Here is a 27,228-nt window from a genome sequence, read left to right as displayed (position 1 = left end):
AAACTGTCCCGACTTCTTGCTCGATGAAGTTTCAAAACGATTGTTTCATACTGTGATTTAGAATAATTTTTGACAGATTTGATTTTCAAGAATCGATTGTTCAAGAATAGATTAGTCTATGACAATGAATCGACATATTTCTATGGTCAAGTATATAGAGAAAAGTATCGATGTTACGATTATCATCGATATCGATTGTGCACATCGCTAGTCGTAACCAGTACTTTGTCGCGGAGTTGTCATTTTGACACTTCGACATCTCAAATAAATTAGCCGCTATTCAACGCCAACGCCTATTTAACACCACGCTAGAATTTAGTCGTGAACCTAAAGATCCATTATAAGACAAGAGGTTAGTGGAAAATAAAAAAGAATTCTGATAACAAATAGAAGTACGGTTCCATGTTACATAGACAGGAATTTTATCCATCTCTTGTGGCTATGTCAAAAATGAACGTCAGTCATTGAATAATTGGCTCTCCGTCTCGCGGGTTTTCTTGTCGCTAGTAATGATTATTACCCCATCTTTCTCAAGTAATTTCCTATTAACAAGACATTAATGGTGTTTGATTTAGGTCACTTATAAGATTAATTGAACAACCAACACATTTAAAGCAAACTTTTTATCATTGCAGAGCTTGTACTTTTCTAGTGACGTTTCTTCGGCGACGTTTATTAAAATATATAATGTAACCTCGTTTCATTTATTCATGCACGAATGTTTAGGTATATTATGAAATTCAATTCGGAAATGAGTCTTCTATCTGTTAATTAATTTATTAATATCTTAATTTATGGTTTCATTAGATTAATTTTTTTTTTACAAAAAGATGCTCCTACTATATCCGTTTTATGTTTTGAGTCGACTAAAGTTTTATATTAATCTGAAGATTATTTTTATTTATCTAATTATTGACACATTTTATGTATATTTTTATTTAATTACATTTGGGAATGTGAGCCTACTGGGTGCTTTACCCGTGCTAAAGCCCCCGTTTTACATGTTACAAAATTGTGTATGTAAATAAAATGGACCAAAACGTATTTAAATTACGTTAAATTAAACGAATTTAAATGAAATATTAAGAAAAGTAAATTTAAAAAAAAAATTACTAAGGCAGTTAAAAACTGAAAAAAAGCATTCTGAATATAATTATCGGTCCGGTTGCATATGTTTGACTAGAGTGATTTTAGACTAGAATGATCGTTATTTTCAGCTGAGAACAATTACCATCACAAAACAAGACGCTATCACAGCAGTCCATGGATCTTCCCAACACAGAGAGTGTTTCCATCAAGAGTGAACCATGGTTGCAGGAAGAAGGCGAATGTGAAATGGCGTATACGGATATACAAATCGACCTTCAAGATGTGAAGAAGGAACGTTTTATTAAAACAAGTAAGTCGCATTGTGTATATAACAAAGATGTTTCAGATGGACAGCTGCTTGTTTTCTATTTCCCCTCCTGTCGTCCATCGGTACTCTTGATTTTCCTTTATATTATTGCTTTATTTAACAGGAAACTGACGTTTCTAATTTCCCCAAGCTGTTCCCCACCATATTTTATCACCTAAATGAATCCTCTCACGTTCTCTATTCCAAAAAAGGTATGTTGCTCAATGCAGTTTAATGACAAAATTATCTTTCATTGGAAAAATCCAGTTATATGTTTTTCGTGTTTTGAAAAGTTTAAAATTTCTGGAAGTAAACGAAAATCTTCATAGATAAAATTTTCTTCTGAACAGCTTAATATGTTTTCATTTTAATAATTTTGAACGGTGAATATTTTGTTTTCGAATTTATTGAATTAAATAAAACTGAAAGTTTCAATATCAATTGAAATTTGGATTGTGAACGGAAAATTAAAATATATGGGTGGTTAAATGTTTTATTTTCGAGAAACAATTAAATTGGTTAAATAAATAACCCATCCAATAAATTCTCGTATTTTCGGCTTTAGGTTAAGCGTATTAATAATTATTTTAATATTACAAAGATATTTCGTGACAAAAACAAAAATCAGGTTAAGTGGTAACTTTTAAATTGAACGAAACAACATTAATTATAGATATAAACATATGAAATTGTTTTAGACCACTTTAATTTGATTATACAATGCTAACAAACTGCTTTAAATATAAAAAAAAAAACGATTTCGGAAGAACCCTTCTTTCATCAGGAGAACATTAAGATAAAACTTAATATACACAATACTGACAGATACGTATACATATTTAGGTGTTGGAGTGGGTGGCGACCAAAGGAGAACGAGTTATTGGGTGATTTCTGGGAAGAACAGAGCGGTTTACTGGAGATTTGTCTATTTGAAATTTATTTGTTTATTCAATAAGCTAGAGTTATTATTTATGTATTTTACTTTGAACTTTGAAGCACTTGAAATATAAGTTATTCTACACTAAGATTCTAGGCTGTATAGTTTGATGATGACGCGTCTTCACAAAATTGCAAGTCCGCAGGGTTGCCTCAGAGCTACGAGTTTGCAGCAGGGCTGCCACATCTTCTCAATATCTGCATGAATAATATCATTCCCCGGGCTGGATTCTGAGAATGAATGGTTTAAACAAGGCTCTGGCTCGTTTCTTGCGTTTAAGAAAAATGCAGGATCATGACTGCCATATAAGTATTCTCATTTTGGCCGTTACACCAATCAGTAAACTTGTTTACTTATTCAATATTATTGTACTCTTTAAGATAAAATATCTTTTTTAAAAGATCCATTGCTTTGCGTTGATAAGATGATTCCATTAAAATCTACACACGTTTCTATTTTAACTGCTTGAGAGGGATTAGTCTCACTATCATTATTTGGTTTATGGACGGATAAATTAAAATCTACAGAAAATATTTCGTTAGAATCCGTTTTTTGATATTTCTATTAGCTTGACATTGGTTTCAGTACTCCCTGTACAGATGAAACATTTTAGGAGTGCCAAGTTCTGAAGTTTTTGTAGAAGAATCTGGACGTAGAACATTTTAAAAATAAAAACAATAAGTTCCAAGTATTTTGTAAGTAATCTTTATAGAAATCATAATATAAATAGATTTCCTTTAGTTTGTTTCACCACAGTTTGATAATATCAACAGCAGGCGAAACCGCCGTCACGCATAATTATCATTACGTAGTTTTAAATTATTAGTTCGCTGAGACATAGTTATGTGGCAGTCAATCCTTTGTGCTGACTCCTGCGGAATGGTTAGTTAGTTATAATTCCCTTGTTGATTTTTCAGTGGTATCTTTAAATGTAACTTTTTTGCTTTTAAGTTCTTAACAAAAATAATTTTTCCCACAGGGGCTTAAAGTTTAAAGATCTTATATATATTATGCAATGGGAATTCGTACCCACTAAAATACTATAAGTATTTATTATGTTCCAACCATGAATTCACATAATCATAAAAATAGCACCGACGACGAATTTAAAATATCTTTACACATTAATCTATTCTTGTTTGGTTATTTCAGGTGGTATTAATGTGGATTCTGTAGCCACCAAGGCAGGAGCAGCACCCCGAGAAGATGGAGGGGGGATCCCTTATATGGAAATAGACATAGAGCTGACAGATGTTAAAAAGGAATGCTTAGAGCACTCTGGACGTGTTACAGAGACTGCTTCAGGTAAAACCGATTTTTTGTATGATTTTATTAGTTTTCATTTACATACATACTTATTGAGCTTTATACGCAATCTTTTTCAGACATGCTAACGGACCTGAAGACGCATCATGGAGAAAAACAATTTTCATGTTCCCAATGTAACTACTCCTGTTCATGCAATTCTGCGTTAACAATTCATGTACGCACTCACACAGGAGAAAAACCATTTTCATGTTCATATTGCAGTTACTCATGTTCTCATAAGGGAACTTTAAATAAGCACATTCTTACCCATACTGGAGAAAAACCTTTTTCATGTTCTGATTGTAACTTTTCAAGTTCTCGTAAGGGAAATTTGAAACTTCACATGCTTACCCATACTGGAGAAAAACCCTTTTCATGTTCGTATTGCAATTACTCGTGTTCTCAAAAAGGTAATATCAAAAGTCACGTGCGTACGCATACTGGAGAAAAATCTTTTTCATGTGACCATTGTAACTACTCCTGTTCAAAAAAATCATATTTACCAATGCATTTACGCACACATACTGGAGAAAAACCTTTTTCGTGTTCTTATTGTAATTTCTCTAGTTCATGGAAATCTGATTTAAATAGGCACTTAGACGCCCATACTGGAAATAAACCGCATTCATGTTCCTATTGTAACTACTCCTGTTTACTCAAATCAAGTTTAAAAAGACACTTATTCACCCATACTGGAGAAAAACCTCACTCATGTTCCCATTGTAACTACTCCTGTTCAGACAAATCAAATTTTGCTAGTCACTTACGCACCCATACTGGAGAAAAACGTTATTCATGCTCCCATTGTGACTTCTCGTGTTCATTCAAATCAAGTTTATCAAGGCATTTACATACACATACAGGAAAAAAAACCTCGTGTTCACTAGAGCAGTAATTTAAATGAGATGCTACTATACTATTATAAAGTTATTTAAATTAAGATGTTACCCTACCATTATAGACTAATTTATTTCTTATTCTTAAAAAAATTACCTTTTTGTCATTTTCTTAGCTTATAAATAACGCGGAAACGCGAAAATTTAACTGAAACTGACAGGCAACTGCCTGTTGCAAACTGGTTTCGAATAAAAAACGAGCTTCTCTCACCGCCCATTTCAAGTGTACGATTTCACTAATTACCTAAGCTTGTTTAAGGAGAACGGTTGTGCGGCCCTTTTCATTCAAAACTTAAATTTGGATTTGAGCCAAATTACCCAACCAAACTGAGATGTTTTTTTTAATTTATGGCATCGTAAATATTCAGTATGGATATGTGCTAATTTATTTATATATGTTTCAAATTATAAAATATGGGCCATTAAAAAATTCTATTTGTTACGATTTTAGAGTCAAGTTTGGCACTCATTTTTGACTTAACCGCTTCTGTGCCAAGAGCGAGTTTACTCGCATTCTTGGCCGTGCCCAGCATGCCAGCCATAGAAAAATAGCGAGTTTACTCGCTCTTCTTTGAGCCTCTGTATCATACATAATGTCCCGTTTTTTTTTTTTTTTTTTTTTTTTTTTTTTCTTGAATATTGAATAAATTTGGTAAGTCATTTAAATATCCTTTCAAGGTGTAATGTTGTTAATTTATAAAAATAAGATTTAAAAATGATTTATTTCGATTAAAAATTCACGGCCTGCTGTGCACATCTACACTTCTACCTACTGGCATTCAAAAGGTAGTTACTAAAAAATTAACCTTACCTTTCCCACTATACACATATTATTAAATTTTAAATAAATAAATATATTTTCATCAATAATGCCATTTTTTGTAATATTAGCACTCTATTAGACCTAAAAGTAACGAGCCGCCACTGTTTACAACGCATATTCACGAGGGGACAGTCTGGTGGTATTGAGTTAAACTTTCCTAGCTATCTTCTTATCATTTTCAAAATGTGCATATAAATTTAATTATAAACTTTTTACTTTTGTTTCTTAGATCCGACAATAGTGAGGAAAAATTAGTTGAAAATGAATATTTTTTAATGCACTGTATATTTGTTGTAGAATGTTAATGTGTATTTGTACTAAGAGGGCTATACGCAGGAACACTGGAGGGTCTACAGTCTTTCATTATAATTAAACGTAGCTTCGTTTTATTAAAATAAAGAGTGTTGACGTGTACGACGTAAGAGATAAACAATCAGTTTCCTTATACCGTTGTTGGGATAGTGGTCGGGCCTCCCCAATGTATTGCGGTCAAATATGTCTCCAGAATCAAATTATGATGAACATATTGATAGATGGGTCAAATCCCAGCACTGCAAAGAATGGAAGAGGTCACTTGGAATGAGACACCCAAAGTACTCATAAAAGGACCAGACCCTAGACCTAGACGAACCAAGAAACTACTCGATTTGGACAGAAACTCGCTGAGGGAACTGGTAGGACTACTAACGGGACACTGCCATCTCAGGAGACACATGCAGATATTGGGAGTGGAAAACACCAATAGATGCAGGAAATGTGAAGAGGATGAAGATACTCCAATTCGCCCATGGTGCCAATGTCCTGCCCTGGTGGAAACTAGGCTCAGATACCTGGGGAGACATAGCCACATACTCAATAACAACCCTGGTGCACTTTATTAAAGGGACTGGGTTGTTTCTTCAAGGATTGGCATAAAATGGGAGATGGACCTATGGCCTAAGTGCTCACGAGAACTATATGTAAACCGTTTCCATCCTTAAAAAAATTCTGACGAAGACGCCGTTCTTTGTTATTATTATCAACGAAGATGGAAGTAAGTTAGCTGTTTTCCATATATGCATGAACCTACATGTTGAAAGTGATTGATTAAAGAGTAGATATAATGTATTAGAGACAATATCTGCAGAGTTAAGGAATATTATTATTATTATTTTTTTTTTTATAGTGAATACCTCACAAGAGTCCCAACTGCTCCCGTCTGGAGCCAGTGAGACTATGGCATCCCCAATTGGGGGATGTTGTGAGGCTGAAGGTAAGTGGGGAAGGGAAAGAGGAAGGTGGGGAACTACCTGGCTATTCAGATCTAGTCACTAAACACGGCTAAAGCCATTTGGAGCAACGTTTCAATTCTGAATGGTGGTCTTACACCAGGGCGATACTGGTAGTATCTTCCACTCTGGAACGTGCCGCAAATATACTATATATTATTTTAATTAATTAATTGTGAAATAACACAAATTAATCAAATAAAATTTATTTGCGCACGCCGGGTTCGAACCCGCGACCTTCGGAATGGCAGTCCAATGCGTTACCACTGGACTATGCCGGCCGTCAATATGGGGGGAGTTTTATATGGCTCTGGGCAAGATTTAGGTTCCAGTAGTTTAATACACACTGTGATGTCTATCTCAATGTGAATCTGAGATAGTTTTAAATTTGAAATGTGTTCGTCAGGGATATCCGCTTCACACACATCCTTAAAAAAGTCTGCGAACAATTTGTCAATTTCTTTCTTTGTGGCGCATGGTTTCAGGGTAGCTATTGAAAATTCAACATTCTTAACATAATAAATATTTGACAATCTTTTCGTTACTTGCTGAAAAGGATATTTACTTTCTATTAAAATTTTATGAGCTTTTTTCTGTTCTATTACTAGGTTTATGAAGTCCTTGTTAAACCATCTAGAGAATTTTGACGATAATTTCTAGCTAATTGGAACAAAATTAAGTGAAGGTAAACAAAATGACTTTTGTATCCCTACACTTATATGCAATGATGATAGAATATAAACATTGCTTATGATTAATTCAGGGGTGGGGAACCTGCAGCCAGCGAGAGTTTTTAGTGCGCCCCATGAGTTTTGTATCATGACCTGGTGTTTCAGACACACTTTTAAGGCATTGTTGCAAAACCCAGAGAAAGGAATAAAATTTTTCACTTGTAGCAACACTTTGTGGGTATACATAATTATAATAATTAAAATAAAATAACTTTGTTCGAATACCACTTTATTGTATATATTTATAACCAACCGGTTTCAGTTCAACCCGAACCTTCATCAGGGTTAATAAAAACATATTAAATTAATTACAGAGGTGTATGGGTACTTATAGTTAAGCTGGAAGAGGGAGAGAGAACATCAACTTTGGTGGAAATGAAAGTGTTCCCCAATTATTTGACTTCAAGTTATGAAAATAATTTACCAGTGTCCTCTTCAATTCATAAAGCTTAAATGGCGTGGTTTAAAGAAGATTTAATTAATGCATATAAACAAAGAAATAACTTTAAATTAAAAGTCAAAATTTTACATAATGAATTAGTGCATAATCTCCACCCTGTTGAATGGGATCTCTTTGAAGATAAAATCAGGAATTATGTTTCAATAGAATCATTCAAAAAACGTTTAATCCTGGAAAAAAAACTAAAAAATCTCTGTAATTCTAAAACTAATGATAGCCAACCACCAGCTTCACAATATACATTTTATGATCGGGTACAAAATCTGTCTTCTGTACAGTTTACCCCAAAAGAGATTAAATTACTCTCAAAAGGTTTAAAACACAACCTTCACTATTGTATCATACGTATCCAGACATCCAGAATTTTTCAAGAGAATTCATATTTTTTTTTTTTTTTTTTTTCATTTTCTAGATTCTTATATTCCATAAAGTGGTGAATCATTTAAATTTACTGAATTTAAAGTTAATGTTCTTTATACAAATAGAACGGCGTCATATGCGCCTCACAATTTTTACCTCATATGGGTTTATTCAAATATTACCTGGCTTTTATAGACTTAGAGGTCTTGTATTTTCTCGGTAGGGAAAAAATTTGTTACCTAAAAACCCTACTAAAATTGCATGTATCATCATCCAGCATCAGCACCAGCGGCGACCTACAGCGGCCATATATTACATACGTGTCTGTTTGTGTTGTGTTGGGAATGGGAAGGGGAAATTTTGGCTGCGCCCTATTGTTGGAATCCTTCCGCATTTGCCGTTGGGAGTAAGGAAAATCGCAGAAAACCTTACCCAGGAAGGAGCGGCCGAACGTCAACTTGAAACGTATGCGGCCTTCAGTAACATCGGTATATGATGTCCTGCATTTTGAGATGTGTGTGTGTGTGTCTGTTTTTATGTTAATATATACTTATGGGAAGATAGAAAATAAACATACATATACATACAAATTATAAAATATTATATAAATAGATATATAAACATTATATATTTGGGAGGAAGGTCGGGAGTTTAGGAAATACCTACTGCTCGCTATTCGTCCGCGTCTAGTTCTGGTATGTGCCATATGTGGTCATGGTCCATGAGGATGTGTTTAGGTAGTCTATGTGTGTATCTGAATGTCAGGTCGCTCGGAGCATTGTATTGTCCTATGTCTCGTATTAGTTGATTTTTACTAAGTGTGAGTGATTTGTAAAAGCGTTCAGTCAGTCTGTGTGTGAATTCGTATAGAGTTGGAATTTGTTCTCGTTCGTGTAATCTCTTCAAGTTTGTTCTGAGTCTCGTGTTGTATGTGATTTTAATGCAGAGATTTTGAAGTGTCTGTAGATTCTTGTGGTCTGAGTGTGAGATGCTGCTCCATACGGGAATCGCATAAGAGAGTACTGGACGAATGAGCGAGTAGTAGACGAGGAGTTTGGTTTTGGGAAGTAGCGGACTCCGTCTATTGAAAATTGGCTTCATCATGCCGATCGCTTGTCGCGTGCGCGCGTGCATTTTTGCTTGGTGAGATTTCCAGTTGAGGCGGGAGTCCATGGTCAGGCCGAGATATGTTACTTCATCCTTCCATTCAATGCTGTGTCCTCCCATTTCGATGTTGAAGTCAGGTGTTTTATTTACACGTTTTCTCGTGAACATGATGGCTTCGGTTTTCGCCTCGTTCAGTTTCAGGCGCCATTTCTTGTAATACTCTACGAGCGCGTCGAGCGCTCTCTGTAGGTAAATCGCGGCCATGTTCGCTTTCAGCGAAGAAACGTATAGTTTGACGTCATCTGCGTAGATAGACAGATTGCATCTCTCGTCTCGGGGGATGTCGTAGGTGAATAGAATGAAGAGAAATGGTCCCAGTAAACTTCCTTGCGGCACGCCTTTTGGAATCTCACGCATTGAAGATAGCACGTTCCTTATGAACACTCTGAACGATCTATTCTTTAGGTATTCCTGTATCAGTCTCGTTAGGTATATGGGCGTGTTAGTGCGGTGCAGCTTATGCACGAGCCCGTCTATCCATACGGTGTCGAATGCCTTCTCTAGGTCGATGAGCGCAGCGGCGGTGAAGCGATGTTCGTTAAATTTTCTTGTGATAAATTCCGCTACTCTGGTGAGTTGATGGGTCGTGGAGTGCCTCTTTCTGAAGCCGAACTGCTCGTCTGGCAAAGTCTTGTTGTCGTCGTGGTGTGGTACAAGCCTGTTGAGTATAATTTGTTCAAATACCTTGCTCAGCGTAGATAATAGGCTAATCGGCCGGTAACTTGTCGGTTGCGTTCTATCTTTATTCGGCTTTGCGAAAGGCAGCACGGTCGCCGATTTCCAAATCTGAGGGAAATGCCCGGTCATGAGGCAGGCATTGAACAATTTTGTTGTGTAGATGATGGCTTTTTGAGGAAGATGTTTGAGTAGAATGTTGTGTATTTGATCGCTTCCCGGCGCCTTGTTCGTTCTGAGTCGCTTGATTGTGACCGCAATCTCGCTCGGCGTTGTGAAATGAATATCTTCAGCGTTTGTCTGCTCCGCTTCGTTCAAATCTCGTAGAGAGTCAGCTACGATCCGGTCCGTAGCCGGGTCGGAAAGGCCGTCTGTAGCGGCGTAAGCTCTCTCGAACCCGTCGGCGAGTGTTTCAGCTTTTTCTTTTAGCGAAAGCGCCGTCCCGGGGCCGTTCAATTTCTGTAGCGGGGGAATTGTGTAATCTTTATGTCTCAGCGCGCTCGCCATTTTCCATAGGGAATTATCCTTCGGCGTGAGCGACGCAACTTTTTTGTCCCAAAGTTCGCGCTTGAGTTCTGCGATTTCGGTCTTGATTTCCCTCTGCAAGCAGTTGTACGCTGTCTTGAAGTATTCGTCTCGCGTGCGGTGGTACATGCGTCGCAGGCGATTTTTGTCCTTGATGAGCGATAAAACGTGTTCGGGAAGCTTGATCGTGTATGAGTGTACTTCTTTGAGAGGAATGTGTGTATCTTGTGCTGTTTGAAGAATCTCTGTGAGAGTGCTTGTAGCTGCGTCGATTTCTTGTGGTGAGCGCAGAGTTCCCGAAGTGAGATGAATTCGTTCGTTGACTTCCTTTTTAAATCCTCCCCAGTCCGCATCCTTATAATTGCGCTGTTTTCTGGGGGTCCTTGAAGTTGCGCCGCCTATAGTGAAGCTCACGGGAAGGTGGTCCGAAGACAGTTCGTCTAATGTGCGCAGTGGAGATATTGTCTTAACATTTTTCTCGAGTACTATATCCAATGTACTCGGATATCTAGATAGTCGCGAGTAGTACGTAGGTCTGTCGGGCGCCATTATCGAATAGGTATTTGTCTGCATGTGTGTAAAGAGCGTATTTCCGTTCGCATTACCTCTGTAGTTATTCCAGTAGTTGTGTTTGGCGTTCAAATCGCCTCCCATCACAACAATTGGTCCCAGATTGAGCAATTTATTGAGATCTTCTCTCACTAGGTTACTATGGGTGCAGTATACGGAGATGATGGTATGCGCTCTACCCTCTATGGTGACTTCGATAATCGTGGCTTCAGCGTGCTTCAACTTCGGAGTAGGTATTCTTGTGGACGTCATAGATTGTCGAACGAATATTGCGGTTCCTCCGCCTGATCTTCCTTGTCGATCGTCACGATAAATCTCGAAACCTTGCACTCTCAGCGGTACGCTTGGATTCAAATGAGATTCTGATAGGAGAATAATGTCGGTGTGTAGTTCGTTTGCCAAAGCGAGCAGTTCGTCTGTCTTGTTGCGCACGCTAAATGCGTTCCATACGAGGACTTTCACCGTCTCGGTATTAGGCATCGAGGGTGTCTAGGAGCTCAATCAGGATGACGAGCTTGTCTGCTCTTGTTGCGCAGCGGGCGAGCTGTGATCGCATCCTCGGGAGGCCTTGGAGCAGGGCCATCAGGTCCAGGTTGTCTTCTGAAGAGGTGGACGCGCGCACGGGCTCCTGCTGTGGGCGTGGCTGTGGGGGCGGCGCGGTATCGCGCTGCTCTTGGGCGGGGGCGGTGCCTCCGGCTACGTTGGCCCATGTGCGTCCATCCGTCCTTGGCTGAGGAGGTGGCCTGCTCGGGTTCTGTTCTGCCGGCGGGCGTTGGGCCCTTCTGGCAGGTCGCTGCTGTATTGAGGCGACGTACGCTACCCGCTTGGGGCAGCCTCGGTAATTGGCGGGATGCGGGCCTGAGCAGTTGCAGCATGCGGTGGGCTCATCTCTCGTCTTCTTGGGGCATTCTGCCGAAGCATGCTCCAGTAAGCATTTTACGCACCTTGCTGTGTGCGAGCAGTTTCGGGACCCATGCCCGAAGTCTTGACATCTGTAGCACTGAGTGCCGTGCTGAAGGTGGTTGCTCCTGTGCTTCTGGAGTCGAATTCGGCAGTGGCACAGGTATTTGACGGCCGCGCGCAGCTGTCCCATGTTGACTTCCTTATTGAAGTGCGCTAGGTATATGGGATATTCTATTGAGGCGGTCATCTTGACCACCTTCACTGCTGGGAATCCCTGCGATTCCAGGTCTGCCTTGATATCTTCCACTTCTACGAGCGGCAGGCCCTTGATGACGGCCTTTTTCATCTTTTCTGCTTCGGCCGTGAATGTGTGGAAGCCGCGAGCCTCCGCCCGCAGTCCATTGATGAGGGCGCGATGGTCCTCCATCGTGCGCACGAAGATGTTGGCCGTGCCGCCCCTGTTATACCTGAAATTGAAGAGCTTACCAGCCCCCAGATGTCCTTGCACCGCAGCTGTGATCTGCGCGTGTGTCATGTTCCCCAGGGTCATCACAACCGGGGGAACGCGGTCTCTCCTGCCGGTACCTGCGGGAGAGAAATTATTATTAGTATTGGCACGCTTTATACGCGGCGCGCCGGCGCCTTCGCTTACCTCGGGCAACTCATCAAATCGGTTGCCACACTGGAGCGGTTGTGGTCCCCGTGGGGACATGGGCCTCTTCACGGGGTTGGACGGCCTCGTCCAGCCTCCATCCTGGGGGGCAGCCGTCTCCATCGGCTGCTGCGGTCTCGGGGGCGCCACGTAGGCCGACGCTGGGCCTATCGGGGGGCGCGTGGGGGCAGGACTGGGTCCTGCTGCCCAAGAGGGGCCTGCTGCGGGCTCCGTCATCTCCGTTTCATCGGGCGTGGTGGCAGTCGTGGTGGTGGATGGTCTCCGGGTCCTTGGGTCCTCGGGGCGGGGCTGTGGTGCGGGGACCGTATAGCGCACGGTCCCGGTCTTAGTGCGATGCGCAATTTGGCGAGCGCCGGGCGGTACCACGACCGGGGAGTCCTCGTGGTCAATGGGGAGCATCCGGGTCGGGAACATGGTCATCTGTGTCGAGCGGTGACTCCTCTTAAAAAGGGAGCACGTCTCAGGTGCTTGCGGGCGGTTTGTGGGGGCCAGCGTGGATCTTCGTAAGATGAGTGTTTTGCGTGAAAGATTGCCTTGATAAAGGCAGTTGGGTGGGCGCGGGCGCCTGTTCAGTGGGCCGGCGGGATTCCTCCGGCCGGCAAAAGTAGCGGGGCCTGGCTGAGTGCACAAGCCAGACAAAAACGCTTGTGTGGTTGTGTCACAAACCACAAAAACGATCTATCTCCTATCTCTATTTCGAGAATTCATATTTACGCAAAAACACTCAAACCCCTAAACCGCTTGATACCGTGTCGCCGACACAATTGGAAATCTTTACATCAAAATAACTCAATCAAATGATGTATTATATGTGATTAATCAAGATAATTACATAGCAATATAATAACAGAACCTGAAATACATCTGAAAATAATCATCCAGCACCTCCCTCGGACACACCAACCCACGAAGTGACCACGGCTAGGAAAGCTACTCAGTATTTACGTAGGACCCCCTCCACTACTCCCCGGATGGAATTCCATGATGGCCGCCGTCTCCAACCAATCACAGCCCAGCATATCACCTTGACTTCCTTATCAAACACTGATAACTGATTCAAATGTGATTAATTGTGATATCATCAGACTGGATTTACGGGAAAAAGATGCAAGATATAACTACGAAATAAATATCAACATCAAGAAATGATTATATACTAATACAATAACATGAATAATTATATCTAACTATATTTGTAACCCTTTGGGAAATGTTCAAACCAAAGATATTTAACTTCAAACCCAATATGAAAACTTGTAAAATTATTTATAAAATAAATAAACGGGACTGCGGGAGATGGTTTTGGTGGATTGAACTGACTTGGTTAAAGGTATCATATTAAAATATAACTTTCCTCTCAACAAGATAATTGCAGAGAGGAAAAATACCTAACCACTTTACTCCTCACGAAAGAGGATAGAACGCCTCCGAGAGGGCTCGATTTGAAAACCTTCTATAAATAGAGAACCAAATTCCATACAAAGTTAGTTCAACAACTACTTCTGAGAAGGAATCCTCTCTCCTGAAAAACCATCTCCAAGTCTCCAAAAGTCTCAAGAAATATTTTCAAGTGTTTTTATTCAGTAGTAAATTCAGTTTTGCCAGTAATAAATTCTTTTCGTCAGCTCAGATCTGGAAATAAATTCCTCTCTGATCGTGGCTTTAAGCTCCACTACCATCCTCTACAACATCTACCAAGACTGAAAACGCTGACAAGTGTACCCAGCTACCTTCGTATCTACAGTTATTGTACGGACGGTTTATTGTCTCGTACAACTATACTAAAAATAATGTTAACAGTGCGATTGAAAATGTAGCAGTGGACATGCAGACAGCCTTACAATTCTTTCCAACTACATACCAATATAAGAGTGCTGAAATTCTTCAAGATTTAATCCCTAAATATATTCCAAAGTTTTATCCAGAAAATCAACAAGCAAACAATATTCGTAAAAAGTTAACCAATGAAAATTTAGTTTTAACAAAAGCCGACAAAGGCAATACAATAGTAATAATGAACCGTTCGGAATACAGCTCTAAAGTGCACAACTTCATCAGTAATGACAATTTCGAAACTAGGGATGAAAATAGGGATGGTCTAACCTAACTACATATTCCCTACTTCAATGTAAACATGTACCCCTTCAATAAGTAACTTTGTAATTAATAAGCTATTAGTATCAGTTGCTAAGTCCATACTTTCTTAATTCTTATAATAATTTCTCAAATGTAAACATGTATCTTTTCTAAAAGCAAATATAATCCCATCATAAATAATGATTTGACAATAAAATTAGGTCATTAATAATGCATATTACCTGTGAGGTTTTTTCCCTAATAAATATTGAAATGAGCTACAAACCCAAGGTAATTAGCTTACGGGAATTACCAAATATTTAGAAATTCGACAATCTTCAACGACTTAGTAACAAATAACATTTATTAAAACCCTATAAACTACCCCTCTCCCCCCTCCCCCATATGTTGTGTATATAAACCGTAGACTAAGAATTTTGTGTACCAGTCTGAAGATGGCTTTGACGAGCTGAAACCGGTTACGGTCAAAATAAAATTAAGTGGAATAAAGTTTTTTAGTTGTTTTATTATAATATATTATAATGGAATTCCACCACGAATTATCGGTCTCAAAAATAGAAATATTAATTCAAATGTATTTTCCCCTGTGTATACAATTAAGAATTCTTATGAATTGGTCAATAATTTAAAAGATTTGACTCTACCCAATAACTGTAAATTAGTTTCTTTCGATGTTGTAAATTTATTCCCAAATGTACCTGTACCCGAATGTAGATCTATACTGTCTAATTTATTAACAAATTCAAACCTACCAAATGATCTTTTTGACGATCTTGCCCGAATGTTTAACATCTGTCTTTACCAAAACTACTTTAAATTTAATGATGCTATAGTCCAACAAAAATACGGACTACCCATGGGTCTTCCTACGAGTCCTCTATTTGCTGATATCTTCATGGATAACTTGGAAAAAAATATTTTTAGTTCTAACTCACCTCTTTTAAATAATGTTTTTATGTGGAAACGTTATGTTGATGACATTTTTTGCATATGGAAAGGTACAGAACGTCAACTTAATTCCTACTTGTCCCTCCTTAATTCGTTCCATAAAAATATTCAGTTTACAGTAGAAATAGGTACTAATTACAGTTTAAATTTTCTAGACCTATCCCTTTCCATTATTAATAGTAAATTCAATTTTAATATTTATAGAAAACCTACTTTTACCGATACAGTCATTCATAGTACTTCAAACCATCCCATTTCCCATAAACATTCTGCCTTCCATTCTATGGTCCACAGACTTGTCACTATTCCGCTATCTAAAGTTAACTTCAATATTGAACTCTCTATAATCAAATCTATCGCCATAAATAATGGATATACCCATACTTTAATTGATAACATCCTTGCAAAAAAACAACGACTCATATTTTGTAATAAATTCCTGTACAATAGTATCCCCAACATCGCAGTGAATAAAAACCACGGTTGGCGTAGAATTTTATACATTAATAATATCTCGTCCTCATGTGTTTTAAAATTTCCAACAGAAATTAAAGCCGCTTTATATACCAATAATAACCTAGGTAAACTTTAAATTAACTCAAAAGATAAAGAAAACAATTTAAGCCATTCTGGTATCTATAAACTTAAAAGTAATGATTGCAAAGGATTTAACATTGGTAAAACTGCAAGAAATGTTCAAACGCGGGTAGTTGAGCACTTGAGATGCTTAAGCAACATAGGTTTTTCGGAATTTGCAACACATTTAATAGATAAAGATCACTCATTTGATAAGCCTTCAGGTATAGAAGTATTACATAGAAACGGGATAGGTCTACGCCTCAACAATTTAGAAGCACTCGAGATAAAAAAATCCCTTAAAGTCAATAAAATCAATTTATTAAATAAACAATTAGATTTAACTAACAGCCCCATTTTAAATATATTTCCATTTCCTGCACCTATGTTTACCCCCTCTCTCCTACCTAAGTCTTCCACCCCCACCAAAGTTGATGTTCTCTCTCCCTCTTCCAGCTTAACTATAAGTACCCATACACCTCTGTAATTAATTTAATATGTTTTTACTAACCCTGATGAAGGTTCGGGTTGAACTGAAACCGGTTGGTTATAAATATATACAATAAAGTGGTATTCAAACAAAGTTATTTTAATTATTATAAAGGAATAAAAGCTGGCCGGTACTTACATATGCACCTTCGATACTATTAAGCAATTTAGACACGCAATTTTATAGGCGTTCGAACATCCCATTTTAATTTAATTTGTTATCATTTTACTAATAAGGAATTAATTGTGTAATAAGAAAGTAGGTATGTAATGCACATCAAACTAGGGACTCTCAGAGATAAAATTTGTAACGAACTGATATGTCACAGAGTACCTACCAAGAAATGGGACTGCGAGAATTCTAGCCACGCGTAATTTACGGAGAGGAGATTTCCAAAGACAAACCCGGGCTTCAGTCTTTAACATCCCATCTTAATTTAATTTCTTATCATTTTACTAATAAGGAATTAAATGTCTAATATGAAAGTGTGTATGTAATGCTAATCACACTAGGGACTCTTACAGAAAAAAAATAACAGACGCATTTACGAAGGAAACTATTCTCGTCTTTGAAGTGCAGTTACAAAATTCAAGTTGCACATAGTCATGTGCTGCAAAAATCGGAGGAATCCATTATTCGTGTTCTGGATGTAGTTTTAATTCAAGTAAAAAACTTGCACATGGATTCACTCATAAATTAAAACCAGTTTTGTGTTCCGAATATAAAGATCAATTTCTAGCTGTGAATATATCTGCGGAAGCATTTTGAAGGAAACAATTTTCGTGTTTGAAGTGCAGATATAAAATTCAAGATGCAGACTGTGTGCTTCACAAATCGGAGGAAACCATTTCATGTGTTGGGTGTAGTTTTAATCAAAGCTGAGGAGTCGCACAAACATTCAATCTTAAGTTAAAAGCTGTTTTGTCTTACGAATGATGTGTTAAAATTTCAGTTGTGGATTAATCTGCTGTAGCAATTATAAAGAAACTGTTTGCTTGTTCCCAGTGAAGTTTAAATTCTTGTCTCACCGTAAGCTGCAAAATTCCGAAGAAACCCATTGGTAATTATTAGGGATCGCAGGCCACGCTTCATACCATTTTTTTAAATAAAATCTTTTTATTGTACATCATTTCCATAGAAGGAAACTATCTGCATCTGGAATTTTTTTAATTTTAGCTTTCTAATTTTTGTTTACGTAATATGAACAGCTTTCGTTATATGGGATGAACGCCAAAATAATTTAGGTTGATGACATTTTCTTACGTTGGTATTTCCTCCTGGGGTAAAAATAATATCGTCGAATTTAATGTTTTTGTTTTTGGTGTTACTATAAGTGACCAACTCAGGTACGGGGGCTCCATCGAAGCCAGAGTAAAGTTGGCCTCTCAGAAGCTGGGCGTACTGTACAGGGCCCGCAGATACTTCAATAGTACACAACTGCTGACCCTGTACAAATCGCAAGTGCGCCCTTCTGTCGAATTTGGCAGCCATCTCTGGTCCGGAGCCCCAAAATACCTGAAAAAAACCCTTGACTCTGTGCAAAAACGGGCTGTCCGTTTGATAGATTCCCCAATCTTAACAAACGGACTGCAATCTTTAGAGCACAGGCGTCAGGTAGGTATGCTGTCCTTGTTCTATCGGTATTACAGTATTATTTGCTCTGAGGAACTAGCGTCATTGATCCCTTCGGCACCGGTGCGTAGTCGGAATACACGCCAAACGCGCGACCAACATTTGTACACGGTTGACATTTGTCACATGAGAACGGGTCGCTTGTACGATTCGTTCTTAAGTTCAACAGCTCGGCTGTCGAACGAATTGCCGGCCTCTGTGTTTCCTCCCTCCTACAACATGGGACTCTTAAAGACCCATGTTCACTCCATCCTCTCCAGAAAAAGACCCCCCACACAGCATCCCCAAAGTTGACATAGGCCCTGAGGGAAATTATTTTCTTCAGGACCTCCTGTGTGGAGTTAATAAAAAAAAATGGAAGTAGTAGGGAAATCAAGGAGCTGTTGTTGAGACAACTGCTGTTTTTTTTAGTTGCAGATATTCCGCTTTTATAGTTTTATTGCAATGTGCATTGTCGGCTGCACACTCACATTGGCATTCCAATATAGTGTTACAATTATAGTGTATATAGACAGCATAAGAAAGATATTTCCGAAGCACACTTTCCTAAAATATAGGTTGTGCCATTTTCATGTGCACTTCGAACACAAATTGTTCAGAATACATACTTAACGGTGTTCTTCAAACTGAAACAATGAATTTATGTAGTTCTTAGTATTGGAGGCCATGTTGATGTCTTGAAAATCTTCCGGCTTCATTTCCAAGACATCTTTGTCTGCAACGGATTGAAATTATGAAGTTTATCATAGTCTTCGAGTCTTAAATAAAACGCATTATGATAATAACTATTGATAAATTAGAAAAGAAATTATATTGGCAATATAAATAAGCAATAGTGGTGTATTTACTAACCTTTAACAGTTTTGGCATTACGTCCTTTCAATTCTTCCTTCAATTGGAAAATAGTCCACTGACCGTAATTTCTGTGCATTTTACTTACAAATCGAGCAAACTAGGTTTGTTGTCGGAAAAAAAATTGCAAATTGCAAATAGAAATGACAGTTCATTGGAAGACCTCGATTTGGTCGACAGAATAGGTGACAGGTAAACACCATCTTTTGGATATTTTGAAATCACTCAGAAAACGGCCCATTTGAAATGAAAATAAATTAAGTAAAGATAGAGTGATGTTATGAAAAATCTGTCAATTCACATCAGATTCGATTTTACGTCCGTAGAGTTGAATATTTATCTTTTCAGCCGCGAACACGTGGCTTCATATTTTTATCTCGAAGAACTTTAGCAAGCAACATTTTGGATCCTTGATAAAATTACGTGTCAACAGTCGCTTGCGATGTTTAACAACCTGTCAAACATCTTGGTGATGTGCCTGGTCTCTCTCTTTCTGTTACACCAGACCTTATAGTAGATAGCGAGATGTCAAAGGGGTTGGAAAGTTTCGATTTTACTTTACCCTTTAGTCTACCACTAAAACTTTCTAACTGCACTCGGAACGCGAGAATAGTTTCCCTCGAGTTGCGTCGACAGATGAGTCCGCAAATGAAATATTGGCGACACGGTTTCAAATGTGCTTCAAGACCAGACTGAAGTTAAGTGCCCCTGTTCGCTGCTGTACGGGGTCCCAGGTTTTTTAAATTGCTAATTAGGTGAGGGGGGGGGGGGGTTATTAGAGTTTTGTTGAGAGAATTATATTAAATTAGTATTTCTTATAACTTTAAATTTATCTTTTTTTTTTTAAAGGTGGCCTTTATTGACTGAAAATCATTACATTTTTTTTTAGACAATGTGTAGATAGTCCCACGAAGCTGCCACATGGCTGCTTGTCTGCAGGTTCTATCTCAATATACAATGTTTATATCTTAAATTCAATATCTCCCGTTATATAAAATAAATAACAGACTCTTTCATACAATCATAGAACTCACTAAAGCGTCCCAAGTACACAAACACTTTGAATGACAATACGATAACGTACATTCAAAAGTACAAGATAATATAGCACACAGATAACACACATTCAAAAGTAATACATATACGATAACACACATTGAAAGTGCATAACATCGTACTGTAGCACAATGCAATAGAATTAAAATTCTAGTTAACTAAGTGAAAAATGTCATTTTAAATTTTTTTCTGGAAAAAAAAGCTTGTTAGTGAAAGGAAAAAAAAAAAAATACATTCATTTATATTAGAATTAAAACTTTCAAATAATGTCTTTCCTTTTCTTCTTTGTTTGCTCTATTTTTTTTATAGATATACAGATTTTTCATTTATAAGCCACATCTTTACAATTTTCATGCTTTAACTCTTATTTTCTGAAAAATACAAATTTATTTTTGAGCTTATTAAAAATTACTGGTACATAGTACTCCAGCGTTTGGCTTCCATACTTATTTGTTATTTTGGGTATTTTCAGCCCTTTTTTCCGTAAGACGTGTGCTGTGACCTATGTACCAGTGGTTTTTTATAAGTACTATCGCCCCAGTTATCTTTAATGGTAAGGAACCAAAATAAACCTTTTATTGGGAGCAGGCCCTCAGCACAATATAAAAGTTGCACATAGTGTCTTTGTCTATACATATTAGGTGATACAATTTTTTTAATGATAGAGGTTTGCAAATTTTGTACATACTTAATATATGTCATGCTTGTATGTCCCCAGCTTCTAATTCAATATCTAAGAATAGATTCTACTAATGAGAAATATACTAGTTTGAGTGTGCTATGAGTCAAGACAAATTTTAATTTATAAAAACTGTTTGCTAGAGCTCTTAGCTGGTTACATATTTTAGTAACTTGCTTATCCCATTTAAATGTGTCATCTACTTTTAATCTCAGATAAGTATACTCGTTGACAAAATCAATTTTCTCACATTGGCAGTTAGATATTATTTTTCTATGGATGCATTCAAAGTTATGTGCGGTTAGTTTGGAAATATTCCACATTTTCAAACTATGTAGGTGATCTGATATACATGCATTTTGTTTTCTTTACATTTATAACCAATCCTACATCGTGTGCCCATTTTAGCAGTTCATCGAAGTCGGTTTGTATTTCTTGAATCGCTATTTGAAGATTTTCATTAGTGATTTTTACTATCTACAAGTGCGGTGTCATCTGCGAAAATGAATCTGCGCGCTTTTCTAAATAGTTTCGACATAGCTATGACATATATAATATACAATTTTGGACTCGAAATTGACCCCTGTGGGACACCAGACCTTAAAAATTTAGATTAACTCATCTCATTTAATAGTTTTACCCTCATTATTCTATTTGATAAGTAGTTAATAAAAAAAGTTAGCAGTTTACCACGGATTCCTATAATTTGTAAAAATTTTATTATTTGTTTATGGCATAGTTTATCAAAGGCTTTAGAGCAGTGTTTCCCACGGTGGGGCGTACGCCCCACCGGTGGGGCATAGCGCCTCAGTGGTGGGGCACCACGCTTCAGAGATGAGACACGTAGGCATTCCACATATAAAAGGGAATACTCATCGGTCATACAAAAATGCCTGAGATGTACAAAATTGAAATATACGCCAAATTATACTTAAAATAAAATGAAACCCGTTACAATTTCAATAATTATCTAAAATCACAGAAACTATGCAGGATGTAGCTGTAGTTGTTGTATTGCTTAATTGTTTTATACCTACATTATGTATAAGTATAGTGAGGAAATCTCTAATTGTTTTCTCAGTAAAGTAAATTGCACATGTATAAACCAACCAAGTAACTGTTAATTTTCCCAAAATAAAATATATAATACGATTAGAACATGATGATAGATGATTTTTCCTAAGCATGAGTGCGAATTTGTAACATTAAGCTGGAAGTAAGTGAACACAAATGATCACAGTAAGAACTTGAGAATGGATTTTGCTTAGTATGAGTGAGAATTTGTCTTTTTAAGCTTGACTTTTGTGAACATGGATAGTTACACTAATAAAATGAGAATGGTTTATCCTAAATATGAGTGATAATGTGGATCGTCAAATTTGACTTCCATAAACATGAATAATTACAGTAAGAATTTTTTTTTTTTAGCATGAGTGCTATTGTTTCTAGACATTTTTTGTTTTCAACGAGTTTTATTATTCACAATGTACATTTGTTACGTATAAATTTTATTAAATTAGCGAGCGGTTTTGACACGTCCGTGTCATTAACTAGATATTTTAAAACTAAATTTTTAAGTGCAGAAATATGGGGTTTTATTTAGTTTGGTTCTTTGGTGGGAGGAGATTTGAGGGAGGGGGAAGGGGTTGAGAGGGAAACGGAGGGAGGATTCAAAATAACGTGGAACATTGTCAATAGAGGTGATTTGCAAGGTGCTATTATTTTATTTACTATATTAATGGTTGAATTAATTTTTTTGTTGATTTCTAATGTTTCTAATGCGCACAAATTAAAATATTTATTAATGTTAGAATGTTTAAACTTATTTTTATCCCGGTTGAACCTATGGCCTGTCTCTATCAAATGATTAGCGAACTCGGAGAAATTATTATTTTTTAAGCATAGTTCGTGTTCCCTAGTTCTGGTTTTGAAATTTCTGGTAGTCATACCTCGTCAAAACTCGTTAAAAACAAAAAAATGTCTAGAAATTGTTACATAGTGAATGCCAAAGAAATACAAAATAACTATTGTTTCTAATTAAACGTGACTTCTGTGAACATGAATTATCGCAGTAAGAACATGAAAAGGGTTTATCCTGAGATGAAGGGTGAATACGAATGTGAGTCACTAAGGTTGTCTTTTGTGAACATTAATAGTTCCAGTAAGAACATGATAATGGTTTTGCCTTAAGCTTGACTTCTGTGAACATAATAGTTACAGATAGAACACGAGAAAAGAGACAGATTTTCCTTAGTATAAGTGTGAATGTGTCTTATTATGTTTGACCATGAATACTCACAGTAAGAAAATAAGAACAAAGTTTCCTTAGAATGAGTGAGAACGTGTTGCAATAACTGTGACTTCTGTGAAAATGAATAATGACAGAAGAAAATGAGAACAGTTTATCCTGAGTCCTCAATGAGTCAATGAGTGACCAGGTATGCCATTAAATTTGGCTTGCGTGAACATGAAGAATTACAGTAATAACATGATAACGGTTTTTTGCTCAGTGTGAGTGCGAATGTGAAATTAAGGCTTAAAGAAGAAACTTACACTAAGAATTTGCAAAGAAACTAACACAAAATATCCTAACATTACTTTGCATGCCAGAAAATTATATTAACCTTTCCCTCAACTTATTTGGTGGAATGTGGTTTTAGCGCCATAAGCGACTTACTCATTAAAATTATTATTAACCTTTCCCTCAACTTATTTGGTGGAATATGGTTTTAGCGCCATAAGCGATTTACTCATTAAAAAACTAAATCGATTAGAAATAACTAATAGAGGGGACCTAAAACCGTTATATCCGGACATAAAATTTCTTTGTAGCAAGCGTAACTGAATTTAATATCAGTTGTAATATATGTATTAGAAAAGGTTTTATTCAATTAAATTAGGGGTTCATATGTTTACAAACATATTACATTATAATATTAAAATTTACCTGCTGTTTCATAAAAAAAGATGCCGGTGGGGCATCAGACTTTTGAAAAGACTACGGTGGGGCATGGCATAAAGAAGGCTTTAGAGAAATCAATAAAGAGTACAAGTACATGTTTTTGAGAGTTGAGCTGGGTGTTTATGAAATTAGAAAAATTATTAAGTAGTGCGTCACAGCTTTTTTTTCTGGAACCCGTACTGACATTCGTCAATGATACCAAATTTATTTAAATATCCATCTAGGTATATTGCTATATATTTTTCAAGAATTTTTTCCAAAGCATGTAATAATGAAATAGGTCTGTATATGTCTGTAATGTAATGAATTATATTTTATTATCCAATTCTTTTTTAATATTTCAGTTTTTATGCTTTTATAATATTTTCAAAAATAAAATAATGCAAGCATACTAAAAATTATCCACAACAGTATTTTTAGAAAAAAATGCATAATGATTCGCAAAACTCATAGTGTGACGGTGTGTTACAGGACGGCAGGGCGAAGGGGTTTTAGCACGGTACGGTAAATGTCAAAGTCAGAATGACATTTTTTACACACTAAATTTACGAGCGTCGAACCCAACCTAAAATATGAATAAACTGTTCACATAGCTTCTTTGGTTGCTAGATAATATCGTAAATTAACAGCTAATATCTATGACCTAAGCTTTGGTTGTGTTCAGTAATCTTCGGCATTGAATCATTAGTAGGTGATTCCGACTTGGTATAAACAGTATTAGAGAATATCTTTGCAATGTGTTCTCAATAATTTTTGGAAATATCAAGGTGCATTACTTTTGAAAAACAATTGGTTTATCGTAATGAATTTTTGTATGATCCGAACACCTTTATAATCTCGCAAACCACTTTCGACAAAGCGTTCATAACGTTCATTCATAACGTTCGCTTTGCATTTTCTTGTCATTTTGTCAATATCTCTATTATCAAGCAATCCTAGGTATTTTTGACGAACCTTGAAATATAACCTCAAATGAATTTTGACATTTAAAAACGACTGTCTCGATTTCCGTTTTCGGTGAATTTTGACTATTCAGAACGATTGTCCCGACTTCTTGCTCTATAAAGATTCAAAACGATTGTCTCCGACTGTGATTACTGATTTTGAATAATATTTGACAGATTTGTTCTCTAAGAATCTATTGTTCAAGAATCGATTCGTCTATGATAATGAATCGACATAATATTTCGATGGTCAAAAATATCGAGAAAATAATAATATTTAATATTTGGCTAATCTATATAGCGGCGTTCGTGAGAAATCACCTCAAAAGTATCGATAATTTATCGATTGTGCCCATCGCTGGTCGTAATCAGTACTCGGTCGCGGAGTTGTCATTTTGACATTTCGACTTCTCAAATAAATCAGCCGCTAATCAACGCACCTGTTTTACACCACGCCAGTATATTGTCATGAAACTAAAAATCCATTATTAGGTCCATGCATATAGTCAAGAGGTTAGTTGAAAATAAAACAGAATTCTGAAAACAAGTTATTGTTTCCTGTAAAATTTAAACATTTTGTTGCTTTTTAAAACAATTTTTCATTTATTTTTTCCCGTTCGATAAAATAAAAAAATTCCAAAACGAACCAGTTCAAAAAATATCCGATTCCCTATGGAAATCATATCGGCGGTTCCAGTGACAGCAGAAGTACGGCTCCAAGTTACATAGACAGGAATTTCGTCCATCTCTTGTGGCTATATCAAACAGTGTTGCCAACGAAGGCGTTTTATCGCCATTTAGGCTACTCAGAACGAGAATCGGCGACGAAAAAATCTAAAAGGCGACTGGTCGCCTATTAGGCTACTTCAGAGATAAGTTATTTAAATCAACCAAATCACAAATAATAATTAAAAAAAAAAACAAAACATTACAAAAACCTCTCGAACTTACCTTTTGGATTTCAAATATTCCGTGGGGAGCACTCATTTTGAATGGGGGAATCAAGCTCACGTAGAATATTTGTGGGGAATATGTGGGTAGAATTTATACGAGTTCATTAGAATTACTGCAACTGAAATTTGGCTAAATTAGGCTACATAATGTTTGAAAAACGGCAACATTAGGTCAAGCTCAGTTGGCAACACTGATGTCAAAAATGAACGTCAGTCATTGAATATTTGGCATCTCCGTCACCCGTGTTTTATTAACCCAAGTAATTATTACTACCCCATCTTATAGTAATTTCGTACTAAAAAGACAATAATGGTGTTAAATTTACGTCACTTATAAGATTAATTTAATAAAAAACACATTTAAAGCAAAGTTTTTATTATTGCAGAGCTTCTACATTTCTAGTGAAGTTTCTTCGGCGGCGTTTATCAAAATATATAATGGTTCAAACAATGTAACCTCGTTTCATTTATTCATGAACGAATGTTTGTTATATGAAATTCAATTCGGAAATGAGTCTTCTATCTCTTATTTAATTTATTAATCTCTTAATTTATGGTTTCATTAGACCTAATTAATGGTTTGTAGTTAATATATTCTTAGATTTTTTTTACAAAAAGATGCTTTTACGATATCCGTTTTATGTTTTGAGTCGACTAGAGTTTTATAGTAATCCGAAGATCATGTTTATTTTTATTTATCTATTAATTGATACATTATAAGTATATTTTTATATAATTACATTTGGGAATTTGAGCCTCACTGGGTGCTTTACCGGTGCGAAAGCCCCCGTTTTACAATTTGGTGTTACAAAATTGTGTAAATAAAATGAACCAAAATGTATTTGAATTACGTTAAATTAAATGAAATATTAAGAAAAGTAAATTTATAAATATTGAATAATTAAGGCAGTTATAAAAACTGCTAAAAAGCTTTCGGAATATAATTATCGGTCCGGTTGTATATGTTTGTTTAGAGAGCTTTCTTACAGATCTTGTTTATTTTCAGCTGAGAACAATTACGATCACAAACCAAGACGCTATCACAGCAGTGCCATGGATCTTCCCAACACAGAGAGTGTTTCCATAAAGAGTGAACCATGGTCGCAGGAAGAAGGCTCAAGTGAAATGGAGTATACGGATATACAAATCGACCTTCAAGATGTGAAGAAGGAATGTTTGCAGTATGTCGAGAGTATTCAGCCAACCAGTAAGTTGCGATGCGTATATAACAAAGATGTTTCAGATGGACGCAGTTAGGACAGCTGCTTGTTTTCTATTTCCCCTCCTGTCGTCCATCGGTACTCTTGATTTCCCTTTATATTTTTGCTTTATTTAACAGGAAACTGA

At 36.8% G+C, this 27,228-nt stretch overlaps 1 protein-coding gene across 1 annotated transcript; it reads left to right on the top strand.

The window, feature by feature from the left end:
* The first annotated feature begins 257 nt into the window (after positions 1-257).
* Positions 258-27,228, top strand: LOC149415178 (uncharacterized). The gene is made up of 6 exons (XM_089643033.1): positions 258-352; positions 1,218-1,399; positions 3,486-3,638; positions 3,719-3,787; positions 26,888-27,088; positions 27,221-27,228. Exons 2-6 carry the CDS (start codon positions 1,264-1,266, stop codon positions 27,226-27,228), a joined length of 567 nt encoding a protein of 188 aa, XP_089499159.1. The 5' UTR covers positions 258-352; positions 1,218-1,263.

This window comes from Hesperophylax consimilis, chromosome 19 (genome assembly GCF_061612785.1).
Source record: "Hesperophylax consimilis isolate HC1 chromosome 19, BYU_Hcon_1.0, whole genome shotgun sequence".
In the NCBI taxonomy this organism is placed as follows: Eukaryota; Metazoa; Arthropoda; class Insecta; order Trichoptera; family Limnephilidae; genus Hesperophylax; species Hesperophylax consimilis.
Note: the sequence above shows the minus strand (reverse complement) of the source record. Positions and strands in the feature narration are given on the sequence as shown.